The 15787-nt window shown below is 45.4% G+C and overlaps 1 protein-coding gene and 1 long non-coding RNA gene across 2 annotated transcripts; both read right to left on the bottom strand.

Annotated features, from left to right (window-relative positions):
• Window positions 1-4801: 4801 nt before the first annotated feature.
• On the bottom strand, window positions 4802-6935 carry LOC119357774 (probable inactive poly [ADP-ribose] polymerase SRO2; the record flags this gene model as incomplete). Its single annotated transcript, XM_037624612.1, has 4 exons — window positions 4802-4927; window positions 5812-5951; window positions 6043-6290; window positions 6709-6935. Coding segments are annotated over 4 exons (741 nt in total), but the record flags the coding sequence as incomplete, so codon positions are not given.
• Window positions 6936-7992, bottom strand: LOC119359241. The gene is made up of 3 exons (XR_005172427.1): window positions 7903-7992; window positions 7426-7706; window positions 6936-6997 (listed from the first exon to the last, which is right to left on the bottom strand). It is a non-coding gene; the product is annotated as an uncharacterized LOC119359241 (long non-coding RNA).
• Window positions 7993-15787: the final 7795 nt, after the last annotated feature.

The following is a 15787-nucleotide window of genomic DNA, read 5'->3' as shown; positions in this document are numbered from 1 at the left end:
ATAGAGCTATCTTGAGATCAGGGGATGGAGTTTGGAGCCACTGCTCGCTGAAGGTTTATGGTATTATCGGACATTCAGTCATCTCAAGCACATAACCTACTTGCGCGGGGCAGTCCGCGCCTCCAGTCCATAATGTGATGCAACAGACATCACCAAACGATCTCCGGGGATAATGGAGTGATGGTAGCTTGCCTAGTTTAGTAGCCCCCTGTTGTCGGTCTCCGACCACCCTCATTCTTTTACAGATGTCGTCATCCGGCCACGGACGACAGCTGACCGTTGCTGCTGAACTTGGCCTCCAATGCTTCCTCTAGCCGCCTCCTTTATTTTGGAATATCTGCAGCATAGAGACCAACATAATCGTTTACCCCATGTAAACTGCAATTTGGAAGAATGCATATGTCTACACAATTATTTCCATTGTATACATGGAAGTAGCGATGCATTGACTATTGTACCTGATTAAAAAAGTAATGAGTAACAGCTCAAATAAGAAATCAAGAACATTGAACCTGATATTCAATAATGGGCAATGCACATGATTAACTTGTGCTACTTGCGCTCCATCAACAGTGTAATATCATTCTCACCTTCAACAATTACCGGAACACAAACAAATCAAACCTGACCCTAAATCTGCCTCTATAGCCAATAGGAAGAAGCATCATCACTCACCTCGCCAGCGTCTGCAGCACTTGAGATCCTCTACGCATCTCTTGTCCACCAACGCTGCCTGTGCACGCTCACATCCCCATGTTGACCACCATGGTTGAGCCTGCAGCAGTAGGGGTGGGGGCGGAACAGGGAGTGAGGAGGGAGATGGCGAGGGGCAAGATGGAGAAGAGGGGAGTATGGAGCGCCGGCGGGCATGTCATCCACCATAGTTGGGCCTGGGGGAGTAGAGGTGGGGGAGAAGATGGAGAAGAGTGGCGGACGGAGCTCCGGCGGGCAGGCCGGAGGGGCGGCGGCTCCAACCCTAGCTTGTTCGTGTGTGGGTCAAAGAAGGAGATGGGTGAGAGGAGTAAACAGCGAAACGTTTTTTTACAACACGGGCCGATGATAGCGAGGGAGTCGGGCCAGCGATAGCGAAGCAGACAGGGCAAGCGGCCCACACGTGAACGGATAAAATTCTGGAATTAAACGTTTTTGGATGAAATAGTACCACCTCGGATGTAGAAAATAATATAGGTGAAAAAACTGAAAGCGTAAATTCATGGGGAGAAGCGTATTGTGATGGTGAACCCACGGAGTCAATCCGTGCTTTATTATTAGGGAATAGACTAGCAAACATGCCCGTGCGTTGCAACGGGTCATAAAAATTCTAGTAGTTCAACAACAATTCTCTCTCTCCCTCTCCCTTGCCGCCACCAGAGGGTGCGGCCAGGCAAAGCTCGGCCCACGCCAGTGCTGCCAAGGTTCATTTCTCTTCACTCGGCAGTCGGCGACATGGGACATGGCAGGGCGGTGTCCTTCTGCCGGTGGTGGGCGTTTGTCGGATCGGTCGGCCAGATTTCCTTGGCTGCTTGGGCAGAAGGTCCTAGTGGACGACGGTCGTGGCGTGAGGTGGTTCCCGGTGCCCCTCTCGTCAGATCTGTGGCGGACTATCATAACATGCGGTTCTCTTCATCGGCTGCTCTAGATCTCCGGCGTCCGTGCTCGGAGGTGTTGGTGGTTGGCCTGGTTGGTGACGGGGTGGAAGCTTGTCTAGGGGAAACTTCTGGCCGACAGCGGCGGCCACATCGTCGATGGCACTCTGGGGGTTATTCCCTTTCTTGGTGGCAACGATGAGGTAAACTCCGATCCTCACTACTCCCTAGTTCCCCATGAATGAGCGGCGGCGGCGCCATGGCGTCATCACCTTCTTGGAGGTTCCATCTTGGGCATTAGATGGAGGGTGTGCGCGGTGAGCACGGATGGTTCCCGATGCCAGAGTTGGTGTGGTGTGGCATCTACCGCATCAACGACGGTGGATCTTGGTGGTGTGGCACAGCGGGGTCTCAACGTTGGACATATGTTGGTGGACGCGCTCAGGGTGAGGCGATGTCTAGCGTCATGGTGGCGTCGAGGTAGTTGTACATGGCAAGGTCAATGCATGAATCTCTCCAGAAGTTGGGACGACGGAAAATGGCGGCGGTGGATCTGGAGCGTGCGCATCCAATGCACGGTGTGGATCTGCTAGACCGGTTGGTAATCTCGGCTTGCCGTGGGGCGACTTGGTGAGACTATCGGATTAGATGGTGTGCATTCATGCATGGTCGGGGCACATCATCAAGCTAATAGGTGTAGTGACGTAGTTCGCCCGGACGATGGCTTGGTGTTAATTAATGAATTCATTCTTGTACTACTCTGTTGAATAATGTAATAAATATGATTGTATGCATCGTTTGATGAAGAGGTCAGAGTATTTTTATTTAAAAAAATACACATAGTAGTATATATAGCACATAAGCTAGCCTAATCTGGTACTAATCCAACACGATGATTGCACCGTATAGGAGCAGCACACCGCACCAGCGTTAGGATTGATGGGCTGTCTTTTGTGTGTGGGCGTAGGCCCGCCCATGGGGCTAGACAGGCCCAGCCGAGGATGTGCCGGAAACGGATCGAGCGAAGAAGCCAGCCACTGTCAACGTACAATATTTTTTTGAACGATCGTGCAACATAAGATTAGTACCACCTCATTTATATTACGATTTTGTCTATACAAATTATAAAAGTGTATTATGACATGAGAAAAAAGCGTATTGTGACGGTGAACCCACGGAGTCAATCCGTGCTTTATTATTACTAGTAAATATGTCCGTGCGTTGCAACGGGGGGAAAAACTATCAAACTATGTGGGAGTGGTAGATAATGGCTTTTAAAATGCCAAGGTGAGATAAGGGCTTTTAAAATGTCATTTCAAAAACTATGTCTAAGTGATGTCATGATGAGATAAGAGACTTTTGAAAAGTCATTTCAAAAAAAAGTGATGGTTTGACCATGATTTGATTTCCTAAGGCGCCACAACGAATTAGTTTTGGCTGAGTAAACTGCATTGATGAACCCTACCTAAGCTAGACTGATGAATGATGTATATAATCTTGACCTAGCGTAGCGGTGGTTGTCATAACAATTACCATGGTACCAGAATAAACATAGCTGTGTATGGAGGCAAAATAGACATTTAGTCATTTTATATAGTTTACAAAAACTAACCCATAGAAAATTGTGTCAATATTTTTTGGCTTCAGCGTCGTACGAAACATGGAAACCTTTTTTTTACCCGATGCGAGGGACTAAATAAAATCATAAATTGACCTCTATAGATCCCCTATTAAAACTTCGACGCAGGCGATGTTTCGTTTTGTTCATCATTTACGGGCCTGTTTTAATTTTGGAAACATTTAAAAAAAATCATGTATATTTTTTTTCTAATTCCAGAATGTACTTTGAATACTGGATTTTAAAAAAAAATCATGTTTTTTTCATGAACATCTAGTTGATATTGTGATTTTTTTTATGATATGCGATTTTTCTTTGAAATCATGAACAATTTATGATTTCTCAATAAATCTCGCAGCTTTTTGAAATTTGGTTCTTTTGAAAATCCTGAATGATTGTAAAGAATGAAAAACAAAAACAGAATTAAAAAGGTAAAAAGCAAAAAACGAAACAGAAAACAGGCGCAACCAGCCGCACATGGGCCGGCCCATTAGCGCGTCGAGGAGGAGGAGGCACGCCATGTACATTTTTTTTCTAATTCCAGACTACTGGATTATTATTTTAAAATCATGATTTTTTTATTTCATGAACATCTATTTGATATTCCGAATTTTTTCTATGATATGCAAAAAATATTTTGAAATCATGAATATTTTATTACTTCTCAATAAATCCCGCAGCTTTTCGGAATTTTATTCTTTAAAAAATCCTGAATTAATTTAAATAAGAAAAAATAAAAACAGAAATAAGGAAATAAAAAGCAAAAAAAAGAATAGTAAACAGGCCCACCCCCAGCCAATTATGGGCCGGCCTATTAGCGCGCGAGGGTGGAAGACCTGCGTGGCAAAAAGGTGTAGGAACCAGGGATCGAACGCTGGTCTCCTGCGTGGTAGGCCGACGCCATGGCCATTGCGCTACCGGAGGATTGTGTAATATAAGTGTATCGCCTTGTAAGAAATAAACCCGCGGTGATTTTGAAATAAATCCGAATCATGTTACTTATGGATGGCATGGCGGGTAATTTATGCCAAATTCGAGGGCAATTTCTATGACGGACGACCAGAAGCACTATTTGCTTTATTAGTAGGTAAAGATAAAGACTAGTACAAATGCCCGTGCGTTGCACCGGGCAAAAAAAGGGCACAATCTGCTTCATGTGCCATTGTGCATCATTTTTATGTCCAATTTAAATAAACATCAATAATTAGGTTAATTTTGGTAATTTTCTTATTTTTAATAAAAGTTAATTCACATTTTCGTAAAAATTGAGACACTATTTGTCTTGTCCCAAACAAACACTTGCAGCATTAGTTTACAAAGAACATCTAGAGCATTAGTATCAGAAGACTAACCTCAACATATACACATGCTCTTCCTATGCCATCACTCTAGAGAAATTGTACAACCAGAAGGGGATAAACCATGCTGCTAGCTGTTATAGTTGGACATACAAGTCATTGTACTCTAGAAGCTAAATAGCAGAGGTAATGCTCCATCAACGAAATTCCAGTGTCACAGTCTCACAGATGATCATTGATGTGTTCTTGCACATCTGGCTGCAGTGAGATCTGGGACCATCTTTTCTGGTCCTGCCATTTCAGTTTCTCGTGTTGGTGATCCATTGAAATCCCCTGGGCACCGGCTTTGACCCCGACCTGCTTATCTGGGATGCCAAGATCATTTTCTGCAAACCCTTCTCTATGGAGGACTTCATTGCAGCTGGCTGGAATAGTTGAAAGCAAAGGAATGTGAGGGACGGCCACATGAAAGAATTCATGTGAACATATCAGACATGGTTGCTTTGATAGAACATTCTTCTGAACGAAGCAGGTTGTACAAAGACTACAAACAAAGTACCCCATCTGTTTCTAAATAAAGTCTTAGAAGATTTTTCAATATGGACTACAAACGGTGGAAATGGGTGAATCTCACTTTAAAATCCATCTATATACATCCTTATCCATGTGATATTATGCACTATAGTTTAACATTTGTAATAAAGTTGCATTAATTATTATTTTCAGAGTCTGAAGTTTGCACGTTAAAAAGCCCTCTTAGCGTTCTTTATCTGATGGAAGATTAGTTTGGAATAGTTTGTGAATCAATTTTTATTTTTTACTTTTTTCTGAAAAACATGAATATTTCTTTGTTTTTAAAAGTGAATGTTTTATTAAAACTCGATTTTTTTAGGGAGAACATTATTTGAATGTTTTTTAAATACTGTGAATACTTTTTATTTTGGTTTTTAAGGAAAATTTGACCAGTTTTTAGAAAGTGTGAATAAATATATAACTATGTACATTTTTTTAACTATTTTTACTATGTTGATTTTTATCAATAGAGTTTGTTGCTTGGTTGGGAAGATTCTTTTTATTTTTTTTCATCATTTAGGCTTAGCCAATAAAAAGCACTTCACGTACACACTTCACTTACAGATAAAACACACTCTCTTTTTCTATATATAAAAAAAGACACCCAAACTCATCTCCCTTCCCCCGTTTTCCATTCTCAAGAGTCCCCCTGCCAGAGACCAATTCTCTAGATTTCTTTCCGTAATTGCTATTATATTGGCACACCCTATACTAATAAGCACCCCCACCAATTTACCTTGAAGCAATTGTAGGTCCCCTGCAATGTCTGCAGCTTGGAAGATGGCATGAACCACTGGATCTCTGCTAGAAGCGTCGGAAACATGTCATGAGCCACCGGTGAAGGCTTCTTTAGCGTGGAGTTCGCTCCCGATGATCCTGAAACCCAAAATTTCAATGAATAATAACATGAGATCCAGGCACATCTCGGAACAATTACAACACCAATTCAGACAGAGCACTCACTAACCTTGCATCTGATGGAGGTTGGGACACTTGAAGCTGACGACGTACTCTGGGAGGATCCTCATGTTCATGTCCTTGCCCCAAACAACATACCACTGTGGATTCTGCATGTTGTCGATGGCACTGTCGTAATTGTCACTGCTGGGGTGGAGCTTGGAGGACCCGGCCGGGATGGCCTCTGGCCGGCCCAACAGAACACGGCACAACATGATATGCGCCTCGCCGTTCTCATCTGCATTTGCTAGCATTGCACTGCATAAAAATGATTTCATACTCGTAAGTTCCTTTATGCACTGCTTCACAGAACATTCAGAACATATTTCATCACCCGGACTCTAGGTAGCAGGAAACATGATTTAGTTTTGCTCGTATTCCACCCTTCCACAAACCATTACCCAATCAAATTACTGCATTCATAGATAAACTAATACTGTCGTTCATGCAAACTTGTTTCCCCATAATTTTTGAGCTAGGAGTATGAATCAAGATATAGAAACCAAAGGCTAAAATAACATGGAATCAATTATATTATGGGTCGGAGGGATAATATGAATGCAATTTGGAACAGATCCTGAATTGGTAACTGTGTCTGATAAATTATCCTACAGCTATATGCCTATATTCATGCTTGCCATCGATCAAAACCACAAATTCAGAACTCTGACCTGACCTGGCATAAGGAGACCGAGGCGGCGAGAGGTGGACGTCGTCGCCGTGCGCGCGATGGAAAAGGACCCGGTTGTTCATCCTGCCGAACCCGTACTCCACCGCCGCCGCGGCCACATCCACCGATGGAGCGCCATACCACGCGAACTTGGCATTGCCCCCGTCGGCGCCGCGCGCAGCGGCTAGGAGCTGGCCCTGCATCTTGTCGCTGCTCTCTTTGGACCTCTCATCCACCCCGGACGAGGCCCCGTACTCCAGCTCAGGCTCGCCTCTCTTCCTCTTCATCCCGCTCTCTGGAATAGGGAAGAAGCAGATTTTCAAAAATGAAATCTATTGTTATAGCCCTCAAAAAGCAAAAATAAGCAAATTAATTTTCTGATCACAAACACACCGAGATAAGATAAGCATGCCTTATTTTTCTGAATAGAAACACAATGACATAAGAGAATCTAAATGAGGCATCATAAATTAATTTTCTGAATACAAACACCATGACATAAGAGAATTTAAATGAGGCATCATGCCATCAGGAGCCGAGCGATGGAAACTTTCTGGTTAGGATTAGAAACATGGTTGATTCTGAGAAAAAAATTGTAGGAGATGAAACCTCCCTTTGAAGAGAAAAAATGTGAGAGATGATGATTCCTGATCTCACTGAGTTTGTGCAAGCTGTACAAAAAACATTCACATAAAACTTGTAATCAAGTAGTTGTAGTGCAACCTTCAATGTTTGGCCGGCAGCTAGAATATTAAATGAGAAGACAATGATCTTTTTTGATTATTTGTCACAGTACTGCAGCTAATCACCCTAGAAGGTCTTTCTGTAGTAGGTTAAAGAAAATTCAGGTTGACGCTGAAACATCCACAATAAGAACCTCGCTTTCAGAATATGCTTTTAGACAAAGAGCACAAGACCAGCTTGCCAATGTTGAATTTTTCGATTTCCTAGCTTATAGCAGCACGGACTTCATCAGATTAAAGTAAAACAGCTTCGGCTTCTACCTGTTTGATCAAACAGAGTAAATCATGTCACTATCCGGACCAGATTTCATGACTTCGCATGAACCGCAAATCACATGGTAGATCAGACAATCACCTAGCATGTTGTAGGCATACATAAGAAAATATGCTCAAGGGATTAAATCAAATGAGAGAATGGAAGAGGCAAATCAGGAGAGAGAGGGGGAGATAGCAGTACCGAATGCATGGATGTAGCCTTGCCATGGCAGCCTACACATCAGGCCTGCTGCACGGGGAGTGCTTGAGAGTGGCAGGAGATTAGGCTGGATTGAGGACTCCACCACGTCGCTGCTCTCGTCGGACCTCTCATCCACCTCGGACGAGGCCCCGTCCCCCAGCTCATGCTCGCCCCTCTTCCTCTTCCTCCCGCTTTCTGGCACAGGGAAGAAGCAGGCCCCGCGGTCAATCCAGCCCATGGCGACCACCTCGGCGGTGCCAGCGTCGATGCGCACCATCCACAAGAAGTCGAACAGGAACTCCCTGCCGCCATACGCGGCCTCTGCGACCACCCTCCCGTCCAGGAACGCCCGGCGCAGAGGCACAGCCGCCTCGCCCTCGACATCAGCCCACGCGCCGCCCTCGAAGCAGAGGAACCTGACCAGAGCGCCGCTCCGCCGTTCTGCCAGCCCCGGAGGAGCGGGGGCGGACCGGCGCCCCCGATGCCGCCGAAAGCCACGGCGGGCCGCGGGCGTGAGATGCGGCGGATCCTGCCGGTCTCGTCCGGATTCGGCGACGGTGGAAAGAGGACGGGCACCGGGGAGAGGGGGACGGGGGCGCGGCGGCGGCGGCAGCGAGCACACCTGCGTCGAGCGCGGCGCTTTTCGGAATCAGTCGACGGCGGAAAGCAACGAGAGGTGAAAGAGATCAGAAGAGACAGGGATGAGGGGAAAATCAGCGACAGATAGACTTTTTTAGTTCGCACTCGTGTTCGTGTTGGAGACGGACTGCTCCTTCGTGTGCGAGACCGACGACGACGTATTTTTTTCCTCTACCCGGTTGATGATGCCCATATGGAGTGCGGGTTGATTTCATAAAAGATGAGGGACTTGTTTGCAAAAACGCAGCGACGGTGAACCCGGAGACCCAATCCGTGCTTTATTATTAGGGAGAGACTAGCAAAAATGTCCGTGCGTTGCAACGGAAGAGAAAAAATTGCACGCTCCTGTTTTAAGACCCCATAGGTCAAATCCTTTTCTCAACATGACGCCCATCCGTGACAATGGACGTCCTCCTTCCCACTGTCACCGATAATGGTTGCAGTGCCCGAGACTACAGCCGTGCTTTGGTACAGAGCAAAGCAAATACTGCTAACCGTATGTTTATTAACATAACTTCCTATCATTAATAATAAGCACAAAGATTATTAATAGTACATATCATCAAATTATGACCTTTTAATGTAATTAACAAATTAGGCTGGCTAACAAAATCACTTTAAGATTATTAAGAATATTAATAAATTTCCTTAGTAAAGAATCAAATCATTACATGAGCATTTGGATTTGTCTATTATATAGTTGAATTACTATTTCTAATTTTAATTCATTGGACATTTTTTCCATATTTATTAATCAAAGTGCATGTGTTAATTCTTTACTTTAACTGGCAATGCATTATCTTTTAATCTTTGCGAGTGACCAATATTTTGGCACCGGTGTAGCCATAAGCTCCACTTATTATATTTGTGCTTATAAAAAATAACATGGTATTTTACCTCATAAATATATATTGTTGTAAACTGAAACAAAGTCCACACGATGGAGTTTGGAGACATGTACTAACTTTTCTTCTGAAGCTAGTTGTGATGTCGTACCTTCAAAATTCGGGGCCTTGTGCAAAATCAAAATTAGGCCCTATATTTAAAAAATATAAATTAAAATATCTGTATAAATTATTGCGGTGCTACATATTTTTTCAGGGAGTTCACATTTTATCTTAAAATTTGAATCTACCCAAATTAATGATGTATCAGAAAGAACAAAAATTATGACAGTAGAAACTTTAGAGGGGTGAAAGTTTGGAGACCATGAATGGCAGGCAGCACATGGGATGGGGTTGCTCTACTAAGAACCATGCAGTGAATGAGAAACAAAAATACAGGGAGAGAGAGACGTGAAGTTGGCCTGTATTTTAGGGCGAGTCCTTTTCATTTATTTCGCTCTTAAAAGCCCATTAGCACCTAATCACTTGACCAGTAGTTGTTTTTCTTTGAGCAATATGTCTTGACCTAGTAATATCAATCTCTGATTTTGGCATCCCTGGAATTTGGAGGCCCTGTTCAACCGCTCCGGTTGCACATGTCAAGATAGGGCCTGCTAGTTGTAGTCATGCTTAAACATAGCGTATACGAAAGATAGCATACCTGATAAATTAATCATCATACGGTTTGTGGATCTAGGAAAAATATAGTTCGTACTTGCGGCAATATTCAGTTTTATTTTCCTTACTTTTACAGTACTGCAACCTACAATCGATGAAGATCATGAAGCCAACACAAGCCATCGTTTTGTCGTTTTATTGTGTAGGCCATTGCGAGCCGTATGCATGCATTCTCAGCAGCTAGCCTACGTGTAAGGAATACAATCCATCAGCAACCATCTTCTATATGCAAATGCAAATTTGGTCTTTGTCCGTCTCGCGTGCATGCAGTCTCAGCAGTTAGCTTGCCAAGGCTCATTTCACGATTACAGAGGCTATAAAATAAATATTTAGCGCATGATATAACTTCAGATGCAATGCACCAAGTGTCTATATTATCTTGTACGTATATTTGCATATTAATTCCCCACAAAAAAGTGCATTAATTCCACAAAAATATGTTTCATGTCTACTGTTTTATAGTATTATGTTTTAGAAGTGCCTGCCGTTCGTTTCCTTAGGAATGCCAACTTTTTTTTATTTCTATTGGTGTGTGCGATCTATTATTAAGAGCACGACCGGATGGGTGTAAAAGGTTGGCCCTGGTGGATGCCTTTGATTTCTTTCTTGCATGTTTCCTTGGATCCGTTATAGCCGACCACATATATAGAATGCGAATTAGCCTCTATTTTCTTCCCCGTTTATAATAGCCCATCACATATATAGAATGCCAATTAGTCTCTCTTTCCTTCCTTATTCCCTGAGCTACTTTTTCCTTCCTTATTTTGATCACGTTGGAAATCCTCTTTTAAATGGGCTTGCAGTAGTAATTAGCCTCTCTTTCCTTTGTAATATCTTTCTCATGATTCACTGCTTCCTAATACCCAAAAAACTCAAAGACATATTAAAATTGGGTGAGTTGGATGTAAAGCAGCGAGGCGGTACTATTTAGTAGGAAAGTAAACTTTGAATTGAACACGCAAGGTGTCCTGGATGGGTTGGTCGCAACGATATTTATCTAACTGCACGTCCCGAGTTCGAACTTTGGTAACCTGCATGTTTTTTACCTCGTTTCCTTTGTATTACAACCGGGCCTGCAGGATTCAAAGCATGTGAGGCTTGCATGGGCCTATTTTGGAGTGCGGATGGGCTGCTCGATATGGCCCAGCCGGGATGGGTGAGCGTAATGATGCCACTTTATGTACGAATATTTTAATAGGTTAGAAGAAGTTAGTACAAAAAATTAGTACCACCTTGGTTAGAAACTTAGAATTCAAACTGAAAGTGTAAATTCACAGGAAGAAAGCGTATTGTGACAGTGAACCCATGGAGTCAATCCGTGCTTTATTATTATTAGGGATAGACTAGGAAAATTGTCCGTGCGTTGCAACAGGTGATACCATGTTAAAATGTTGTCGGCTCTCAAAAAATAATGTTGTCAAAGTAGTGAAAAGGAAAAATACAGGAACTATATGTGTTTTACTTCCTCAGTGTGTTTGGTTTCATGTCCTACATCGTGTACATCCACATGCAATGTGGGCTCATTGCCTAATATCGAATCCGCCTCAACTCCACCAGGAAGTCCGGCTGCCCACCGTCACAATGAAGGCCCAACACGGTGGCAAGGTGCAGCAGCCTCGGTGAGGACGTGGCCTACAGGATGCCAAATGCATTTGAGAAGGTCTCAAGGCACCGACCAGGCGCCGATGTCGCCCTCAGCCTCATACTCCTCCTCCACCCAACGATTGGCCTAGGGACCAGTCGAGCACGCATCAGAGTGAAGCGGGCATCCCAATTCTGCCTAGGAGGGTACATTTGCACACATTAGTGTGAGGCGGGCATCCTTAGCAAGGTGGTGTGTCTTGCTTCTCTATGTTAGGACCGGCGAGTCAACAGAGGTGGGCTTCTTCCCGATGGCATAGTCATTGACAAACATCCTGGTGCTTCGCCCACCCATGATTTCGTGCTTCGCATGTAAAGACATAGATATATAGCTAGAGATTCTCTTTATCTCAGAATCTGAAGGTATAATGCATAACTGACTGGTGTATGTAAGCTATTTACCACTTAATGTTTTTAATGTGTACGTGAGCTAGTGTAAGAGCTAAGATTTCATCTCCTTAACAAATGAACACTACTTCAATGCGAGTTACTGAACTGTGACATCAACTTGAATTGCACATCAGAAGAAAACGGATTAGTCCCAACTATCACAGAAAATTGTATTCCCCCTCATTGATTTGAAGTTTGCCGACAAATGGAGTTGAGCATCATCAAAATACATATTACAATTATGTTCAGAGGTCATGAATCTAAATAAAGTGCACATTAAAAATTGTACAAGTTCACTATTGCTATCATTGACATATATCATCGGCATACTATACATGGAAGGCATATGAGTTCAGAGATAATATTATGATAGACTTCTAGCATTTACGTTTGACTCGTGTGTTAGCTGATCAAAGTGAAATTTTCACAAGAGAGAGCCAATGATCATTGCTTTATTAGACCAGTAGCTAAGACGATATTTTGACCAGTGTCCACGCGGGTTGGGGCCGGGCTGGCGCTTTGAGGATATTACCTCCATGGCTGCAAGGCATGGGAGCCCGCGCAACGATGGGACACGTGGGTCAGGGCTGGTGTGTGCTCGAAGGACTGGGTCTCCATGTATTGGCGCATGGTCAGAGACGTAGACGGCGATGCAGGGAGACAATAGCAATGGCAAAGCATGGGAGCAGGCCTGCGGCTAACATTTATCCTCCATCCAGATGCTCATCGGTCATCCAAACCCTTCCACCCATAAAACACATGAAACAGAAGATAAAGTGTACTACTAATTATGAATGGATCAATCATGAGACAAATTGAGAATCACAAAAATATAATGGTGCTGAGACAAACGGTGAATTAACAGCTGAGCGGTCGCTTGCCTTCAGGTCAATGCGGACGATGCCCAGCTGCCATCGCACTCATGTCACCTAGACATCACCGCCGTCTGACTGCTATCCCAGGTCACTCCTCTCTCGACCTTGATCTACCGAGCCGAGCCCCAAGACTTGAAAGCCTGCGGACAGTTTGGGTCGAAGCCAAATCTGAAAGCATCCATCGCTGGATCCTCTTCTCCAGTTCATAGACAAATAATTTGCTCTGATCCAAGTTGTAGATGAATCAGTCTTTTTCTTAAGAAAACAAAACAGGTACGCTGATTCAAGGGGATAGACGTGTGCGGAAGAGGCAGCGGGGGCCGGGAACTGTTGCGAGACATGGTGCAGCAGTGCAAGATTGGCTTGATGGCGAACGAACCTCCTCTTCTTCTGCTTCATGGCATGATTCAAATCCACCATAGTGCCGCTACGGACATAAGAAAACCAAAAGAAGATTATCAGATCCTATAACGTCGAGACGGGCGGCTAGCATGCTCGTACCCTGCGATGTTCATCCTATCCGCCGGCGGCTTCCTCACCCTCCTCCTTGGATCTGCAAATCATGTTGTGTGCTGGACGGCTCTGCTCCAGTTGGAGATGTAGACGGACAACTGAATTCGAATTAAATCAGTGGGGAAAACATGTATGTGTGTACCTGCGCATGATTATCATGATCGGTTTAGATGAAGGGTGTCCTCACCGACCTTGCAGAGGAAGGCTTGGGTGGAGGAGCCGACTTCTGTGGACAGCACACACTTGGTCGATGGGGCAGTGCCTAGCCGGACCATGTCGGGAAGATGCAGGAAGATGGGAGCGGTAGCGGCGGGGCTGTTTTGCTGGATTTAGCGTTCTATGTGGGGCATCGAGGAGAAGAGGGCCCCGGATCTTGAGCCGGTGGAGGGCCTGGGCGGGGGAGCCGACACCCAGCCGGGCCATCTCAGGAGGAAGCAGGGAGGCGGGGCTGGTTTCCTGATCGGCTGCTCGGTGAGGGCGTCGTGGAGCAAATCCTCTTCACGGAGAGATGAATCGGTCGCATATTCAGTTGAGATGCCAGGATGCACATCCGTCCTTATTATCGTCGGCGTCGTCTAGAGGTCGGGTGCCCCGCCCACGGGATTTGGTAGCGGGAGGAGAGAACACATCCCCGTCGGCCTGTTCGCTATACTCCGTCCAACCCCTCCTGATTCCTAGATCTGTCCCACGCCTGGGGTGAGGTGGCCGGTGCTGGCGGCAGTGGCGGCGACGACGGACATACGAGGGAGGAAGGATTTGTGCGGGCCTGTTTCAAGAGGAGGGTAGGATTCGTTGGCATAAAAGACAATGGGGGGAAGGAGGAGTTGTCGGGGAACGTAGCAATAATTCAAAATTTTCCTACGTGTCACCAAGATCAATCTATGGAGTCATCTAGCAACAAGGAAGGAGTGGAAATACATACCCTTGTAGATCGCGCGCGGAAGCGTTCAAGAGAACGGGGTTGATGGAGTCGTACTCGTCGTGATCCAAATCACCGATGATCCTAGCGCCGAACGGACGGCACCTCCGCGTTCAACACACGTACGGAGCAGCAACGTCTCCTCCTTCTTGATCCAGCAAGGGGGAAGGAGAGGTTGATGGAGATCCAGCAGCACGACGGCGTGGTGGTGGAAGTAGCGGGATTCCAACAGGGCTTCGCCAAGCGCTGCGGGAGGAGGGAGATGTGTCATGGGAGGGAGAAGGAGGCGCCAGGGCTTAGGTGTTGCTGCCCTCCCTTCCCCTCACTATATATAGGGCCAAGGGAGAGGGGGGGCGCAGCCTTGGCCCTTCCTCCAAGGAAGGGTGCGGCCAGGGAGGAGTCCATCCTCCCCAAGGCACCTCGAAGGTGCCTTCCCCCTTTAGGACTCTTCCTTTCCCTTATCTCTTGGCGCATAGGCCTCTTGGGGCTGGTGCCCTTGGCCCATACAGGCCAAGGCGCACCCCCTACAGCCCATGTGGCCCCCGGGGCAGGTGGCCCCACCCGGTGGTCCCGGTACAATACAGGTGACCCCGAAACTTGTCCCGATAGCCGAAATAGCACTTCATATATATAATTCTTTACCTCCGGACCATTTCGGAACTCCTCGTGACGTCCGGGATCTCATCCGGGACTCCGAACAACTTTCGGGTTACCACATACTAATATCTCTATAACCCTAGCGCCACCGAACCTTAAGTGTGTAGACCCTACGGGTTCGGGAGACATGCAGACATGACCGAGATGACTCTTCGGTCAACAACCAACAGTGGGATCTGCATATCCATGTTGGCTCCCACATGTTCCACGATGATCTCATCGGATGAACCACGATGTCGAGGATTCAATCAATCCCGTATACAATTCCCTTTGTCTAGCGGTACGATATTTGCCCGAGATTCGATCGTCGGTATCCCGATACCTTGTTCAATCTCGTTACCGGCAAGTCTCTTTACTCGTTCCGTAACACATCATCCCGTGATCAACTCCTTGATCACATTGTGCACATTATGATGATGTCCTACCGAGTGGGCCCAGAGATACCTCTCTGTCACACGGAGTGACAAATCCCAGTCTCGATTCGTGCCAACCCAACAGACACTTTCGGAGATACCCGTAGTGCACCTTTATAGTCACCCAGTTACGTTGTGATGTTTGGCACACCCAAAGTATTCCTGCGGTATCCGGGAGTTGCACAATCTCATGGTCTAAGGAAATGATACTTGACATTAGAAAAGCTTTAGCGAACGAACTACACGATCTTTGTGCTAGGCTTAGGATTGGGTCTT

Source organism: Triticum dicoccoides, chromosome 2A, assembly GCF_002162155.2.
Source record: "Triticum dicoccoides isolate Atlit2015 ecotype Zavitan chromosome 2A, WEW_v2.0, whole genome shotgun sequence".
NCBI lineage: Eukaryota > Viridiplantae > Streptophyta > Magnoliopsida > Poales > Poaceae > Triticum > Triticum dicoccoides.
The sequence above is the reverse complement of the archived record's forward strand: the minus strand, read 5'-3'. Positions and strand labels throughout refer to the sequence as shown.